General features: G+C 32.8%; 1 protein-coding gene across 1 annotated transcript; it reads left to right on the top strand.

The window, feature by feature from the left end:
* Window positions 1–221: 221 nt before the first annotated feature.
* On the top strand, window positions 222–2,639 carry LOC139873528 (AT-rich interactive domain-containing protein 1-like). The gene is made up of 3 exons (XM_071861453.1): window positions 222–565; window positions 1,907–2,470; window positions 2,562–2,639. Exons 2-3 carry the CDS (start codon window positions 1,990–1,992, stop codon window positions 2,567–2,569), a joined length of 489 nt encoding a protein of 162 aa, XP_071717554.1. The 5' UTR covers window positions 222–565; window positions 1,907–1,989; the 3' UTR covers window positions 2,570–2,639.
* Window positions 2,640–7,082: the final 4,443 nt, after the last annotated feature.

Here is a 7,082-nt window from a genome sequence, read left to right as displayed (position 1 = left end):
GACATATTTTACTTCGCGAACTTCACTCACCTCTCTCTCATGCTACCTTGGTTTATTGTGATAACGTGTTTTTTCCTCGTGTCCATTTTTGTCACATTATTAATTTTTTAAACAGCTCAAACTACTTTATCAAACATTCAAATATAACTAAATGCTTTCAGCTACCTACTAAAATCCAACTATCAAATAGTTTTGCCAAACATACCCACCATCCTCTAATTTTTTTTTTCTCTCTAAAATAAAATTTTTCTAGGGTTCTTAGATCCTTTCATCCACAAATCTTCATTTTCCATTAAAAATTATGAAATAGAAATTTTATTGTAGATTTTCATTCAATCACTACAATCTGACAACAGTTTTCATCTTCTCCATCAACGTCTCTTCCTTTTATTATTAAATTTGAAAATTTGTGCTCACAACATTAATAAATATATTTTAATCACATCAAAAATACAAATTAAACTCTCTCATCAAAGCTTGAAGTCTAATTGTAGATTCTATTATCAATTTGTTAGCCGCGGAGCTGAATTGAGTTCCAGATTTATCAACGAAATGTTATAAAAAGGTAATTTAGATCTGTTATTTTTATTAATTCAGTATTTCCTTTTTTTTAATACATCACACGCGAAATAATCGGCGCTAGTTATTAATTAATTTGCATCCTTCATTTTGTTGCTTAAATCCGCGTTTTATGGATAAACGGAGGGAATTAGATCAACTCGTAACAGTTTTAAAATGAGCTTATCGACCTTTTCAGATATTAAAAGCCTAGCTAATAGCATAATTATGCATTTATGTTTATATATACGAAATATGATATAATATGGAGTAATATGTATATGTATTATATAAGTATAATACATAATAAATTATAATGTGTTCTTGTACTTCTAAAAGTTTGGGAATAATTGACCTTTGATTTGAAAGCACATGTTTCCTCACGGTTTGTTATAGTCAAAAAGAATTTGATAATATTTCAACTGTTAAATATAAATAGAGTTGACAGATATGGTTTTCCCTATTGATGCTACCGTGGATGGGAGTATTTTTTATTATGATGTACACTGCCCAACCGGGTTAACCTGTGACCCGTTTTCGGGGTACCCTAAGATATGTGTTTGGTAAGTTTCGAAGTGAGACCTTTGATATTATGACCCCAACCATTAAGATATCTTGGGATAATTGACTACTTTACTGTTATTTCTTATTTGTAGAATATATATAGGATAAAGTAATAATTTAGGTTAAATATCAGCTTTGTAAATTATTGTGGTCCATTTGTATCTATTAGATTTTTAAATCATGGTGCTGAGTTATAAAATTCAAATAGGCTGCAAATGAGTTGACCTAGTATTGATCAACTCGAGCTCCGTTGATCTATCCTTAAACATATCGAGTCGAGTTTGAGCCCTGTCGAGATCACGCTCAGTCTAATCAACCTTTGTCTATATACTATCCCTGTAGTTTTGCGTGTAAACTAGTTGGAAAAAATGTAACACTTGTGACACGAGTAATTTTTTAGAAATAAGTGTAACAACTTATTTTTTAGACTTGATAGGCTTATGTGATTGCACTTTTGGACCCTCAGTGGTATATGTCAGTTGGACCCCCAAGGTTATAAAAGTTGCTAGTCGGGAATAACCTGTGTACTTGGAGATAACCTGTGTCAGTTTAGAAATAAATAGTCATATAATTTCTTTTTCTAATTGCAACTGACCAACAAAATATCTGAAAGGGCAGCCGAATTGCAAACATATTTGTAGAAAAGAAATATGTTCTTGTATCTAAAGCTGCATATCTATAGTAATTGAATTTGTGTTTTTTTGTCTATATGTTATATTGCATACCAATATTATTGACCACATCAATGTTAAATAAGTATTATGTGTTTTTTTATTACAATCAGGAATTAACCTTTGAGCAGGAAGTTTACTGGAAGGAAAATATTGTGCTGCACTGTTTTATGACAAAGTTTTGAACTTTTCAAGCATGAAGAAATCAAAACAGCATACGAGTCCGAAACACCAAAAGTCAGCTACAAATGACTGGTTTAGTTACATGGTTGATGAGAATAAGCAGTTGGCTATTCCTATTGGACCACGGTTTCAAACTAATGTGCCAGAGTGGACTGGCCCACATCAAAGGAAATACTCCAACAAAATTTTCGGTAAATCAGACTCTTCAAAATGGTTGGGTACTGTAGTTTGGTCCGACAAATGTACCAACCCGGAAACTGAAATGGATGTAATTGGAAGAGGGAGATCTCACCGTTGTGATTGCTACAACCCAGGATCTATTTTCTGTGTCAAGCGCCACATCAGCGAGAAAACAGCACACCTTAAGAAAGATCTGGGACCCGCCTTCAAGATTTGGAAGTTTGACGAGATGGGTGAAGTTGTTGCAAACTTATGGAAGCAATCAGAGCAGCAGAAGTTTGCCCGAATGCTAAAAGCAAATCCAATTAAAGAAGGTAATAATTTTATAAAACTTGCTTTGGAATATTTTCCATCGAAGTCTCGTAATACCATAGTGAGCTATTACTTTAACGTATACCTCCCTAGAAGAATAGGTATGCAAACCAGGTCAGGCTGTACATCAGTAGACACAGACAATGAAGAAGAGAAAACGCGTCCTTGTCCAAAAGGCACACAAAAAAGGGCTCAACCTGACGGTTTAGGGTCCACTTCTAAAATTAGGAGGGTCAACTACTTAAACGGCCGAAGATAAGCATCATCTATCTGTGTTTTTTTTTTTTTTTTTTTTTTTTTTTTTTTTTTTTTGTGAAATCAGAAACTCATATAGGTTTAAACTTTTCAATGCTCATTATGAGCTTCATAGTTCCTCTCACCGTAATGTTTTTTTTCGTTCTCCCAACTAAAATCATAGAAGGGGATCCATAGTCAAGGTTGAAAACTTTAGATAGAAGTTCTTGTAAATCTAAATATCTAATGCTTATGATAGTCAACACCTTAATAAGCTTGTAGGTAAGATTGCTCATCAATGGCTATGTGAGGTGTAGAGGTGTGCCATGGTCATCGGCCTAAAATTTTTTGATGTTAGTGTGCCTTTGTGGATTTTGTTAATAGACCTCATGAAACTATTGGTTAGGTGAGTAAAATGATCGAAAGTTTATGCTTTTAATGTGCATGCTTTGTAAGATGCATGCTTCTTCTATACAACCTAATGTCTAGTAATCATGAAAATATACAATTGGTTGAGATTCGTTTATTTTTGGGAACTATGGCAAGTTTCCATTACTCTATCTTATGGAAAAGTTAGATTTAAGGGGATGCTATGTAGGGTATATCATGGAACATGAGGATCTATAGTTGGTACCTTAATTTAGCATTTCGAGGTGAAAATAGTGACTAAACTAGGTCTAATTGAGCTAGTGTTGCGAGAGTTCTAAATCGTAATGGTTACCTTGAATAGACTAGGATGAATGAGTGGATGGTGGCTGTTATCATGGTACTAGTTGATGGTGGACGGATAATCTTGACGCTTCTAACATTTGTGTTAAACTTGCTTTTGTTGGACTTTACTTTTTTAAATGAGCTACATCAAGCCTATCACTACAAAAACATGAACCACGTAGGGGGAAACTTGCGTGGCCTTCAATGGATGGTTGGTTAATAGAGTTTCAAACCTTGATCTCCATGCTATGGTGGAGTCTTCATTCTCTTAGCCAACATGATCACGCCGAGTTTCATGATTTGATATGATTTGTGTATCGACTTGAAATGATGTCATTTCTAAATTTATGTGGAAGTGTTTATGGAGGAGCAACCTTTTAACTTTACCCTCTAGAAGGGGATTTCAAAATCATGGTTCTAACATTTGGCTCTTTTGTTTTTCTAGCTTGCTATAAGATTTTTTATTTTTATTTTTATTTTTTGCAATATTTGGAGAGTGTATGTCATATTTTACAAATAAGAAACATATAACTTCAAATGTGTGGATGATGTTTATGTCGAAGATGATGATAGGCAATGCCCAGGGCCGGTCCTCGGATTTCTAATGCCTCGGGCGAGTCTTTAGAAATCCCTTGTAAACAAATAAGACTCTTTTGAAGGGTTTGGAGTTTCTTCGAGAACAACCTATTTTAAAAGCAACCTATTTAAAAGCAACCGTCGATCGGGTTCGGGTTTCCGCTCGAACGTGTGTGTTACGTGCAAATGATGAGGGTCGTTGAAAGAAATGATCTACTGATGCCAAAAAAATCGCCGTTCAAAAAAAAAAAAAAGCAACCTATTTGAATTTGAATGATTATTCTCTTGCGTTAATTGCCAACATTAAGGGAGCACTGCTTACTCGAGCACTAATATTGTTATCTCACAATCTCCCTTTGAAATAAAGTTAGCACTAATATCGTTATCTCACAATCTCCTTTTGAAATAAGTTAAACAAGAACGCAAGAAAGCCTTCTCACAAGCAAGAAGGAAGGCTTTTAAGATGGAAAGCCCCTATTGAATAAGATTGCTCGACTGATGAAAATGTATAATTACACCCATTAAACATCAATTAATTTGATAAATTAAACCTCTACTTTTTTATAGGAACGATATAAAACAATAAATTTTTATTTGACTTTAGTAGTAAATGTAGAAGATCTACCTTTCTTTTTAATTATAAGTGAAATGTAAGATAATACTGATCACATATGTGAAATCTATCTAGTAAAATTCAATTTTTAAGATTTTTGCATTGTTGATGGCGAGAGTTCAGATAATTTGTCTTGGATTTGAGTTCCTTGCATAAATTCTCATGTAGGTGGACCATAGTTAAAGATTATTTGTCGTATATTGAGAAGAGAATAATAACATCTAACTTTTATATCTATACTGTAATGTGTAATGTATTAGATACAAAATCATTGTTTTTTTTGTTTTGTTTTTTTTAAGAAAATGGTTAACTATATGTAGAAGTTAACTAAATTACCCGAATTAACCAATCCGTTATTAATCGAATTGAACGGCAATTTTTTTTGATTGAGCCAATATTTTTATTATGGGTATAGATAGTTGCCAATGGATCGGATATGGATCCGGTGACGCCATATCTACATCCCTATTCATTTAATTTTTGTTCATTTATATCCATATTCATTTTATTTGATTTCATTTATTCATATCCAATGGATTGAACGGGTCAATGGATATCAATTGAATATTTGAGAAAATGTTAAAATATTTTACAGTGTGTTAAAAAACAATATATTATGGTAATAGAAATTTTATATGGCATTACATATTATAATTCAACCACAAGAACGTGTAGTTTTTACTGTCAATAGAATATAATTTGTTACTATTACTAATAAATATAGATTTCTTCAAATGTAGATGTATAATAAAGTTCTAAGGTTTTTAATGTCCGAGTTACCCGAGAGGGTGAGTAATCCAATCTCATACTCTACTGTACGCAATCCATCAAGATTACTCATTGGTTGACTTTTCAACCCTTCCCAGAATACCGCATGATTCGAACTTGAGACATCTGGCAAGGATGTCAGGACATCAACCACTATGATACCTTGTGACGGTTAAATACGTATGTTTTTATTTTAATAGATTGTATAATCTATATACTTATGTTTTTATTTAATATATTGTCGATTGTAAATTCACTATATGGTTGGAATTAAATTAGGCTTTCCATGAAAGATGCATGCATTCATTTTGTTTTAAATCCCAAATTAAAAATTTTCAAAATATATATTCGGTACATATAAATTAAGTGAATTAATGCAACGTATTCACGATTTGTACTATAATGCACCATCAGGTCTTGTCGATATCAACAACGATAACCAGTTGGAAACAACTAACTATGGCTCTTGGGTGCAATTGAGAATCCAAAGTCATATATAAGGGCTTGCCTTCCGTACTTTCGTATACCAAATATGATGAGTCAATCATTTGCTTCATTGGTTCTAACGGTGGAAGCTACAGAATATTCTATTGGGTTAGCCATTTCCTCTACAAGAAGCTTTGTTAGCCTCGCGCTCCAAACTGATGGCTAAAGAAGTCACTATCAAAGAACTCACCCCACTGATGTACTAAAGGTGCACTCAGCCCGGTGCTATTAATGCTTTAGTCGAGATATTTAGCAGTTCATCGTTCGTTTTCTCTTGAGATATGACTTCAATTCAATTACATTATCATATATTCCTTAATCTATATCTATATATGCTCAATGACACTTTAATAGGATATGATATATTTATATGGACAAGTAAGTATATATGCATATATCTATATTTGTATAAGTATTTCATAGGATAATGTATATATTCGTGGATGTATATTTTCATTCATATCTGATTCGCTAATCATCCACATTCATATTTATATCCAATATTAATCCATTTTGATCATACATATTAGCTATGAAGAGAGTGGATCTGATAGATATCTGTCAAATTGGATGACCATTGTCATATGTAATTATGGGGCACTTTTCAACCCCAACTACCCCTAACCGCCCCCAACTACCCCAACCCCTAACCGCTCCATATACACCCCAACTTCACTTCAATTATTAATATCATATTCTTCATAGTTAAATTAATCATCCTTACAATTTTGAGTATCTACATTACCTTTTTAACATGACCACAATTTTGAGTATCTATTTACCCCTTACTTTTTACTTACTTTTTTCTTTTACATGTATAAAGTAAGAGTATAAAAGAAATTTAACACATTATTTTACTTATTTATGATAATTAATTTGGAACAACTCAAAAAATATTACTGTAATATTAATATGGGACAGAAAGAGTAGGTTTTAAGCCGTGTGTAAAAAGGTAAACAAACTTAGCAAAGGAATGATTAAAGTAATAATCCAGACAAAAACCCAATCGATTTATTTACAAAAATCTCAGGATTGTGAAGTGGTTTTTTGACTTGATTTTGATTTGACAAAATTACACGGATAGTCCTTGTGGTTTGTGATATGGCCGAAACAGATGGTTTTATTTTTGCGGTGTCGTTAGGTCGCAACACGTTAGAATCAGCTACCAAGAGGGAGTAATGGTTCTATTATTTATATTTAGCTGGGTTTTCTAACTATAATTCACC

Source organism: Rutidosis leptorrhynchoides, chromosome 10, assembly GCF_046630445.1.
Source record: "Rutidosis leptorrhynchoides isolate AG116_Rl617_1_P2 chromosome 10, CSIRO_AGI_Rlap_v1, whole genome shotgun sequence".
Lineage (NCBI taxonomy): Eukaryota > Viridiplantae > Streptophyta > Magnoliopsida > Asterales > Asteraceae > Rutidosis > Rutidosis leptorrhynchoides.
Note: the sequence above shows the minus strand (reverse complement) of the source record. Positions and strands in the feature narration are given on the sequence as shown.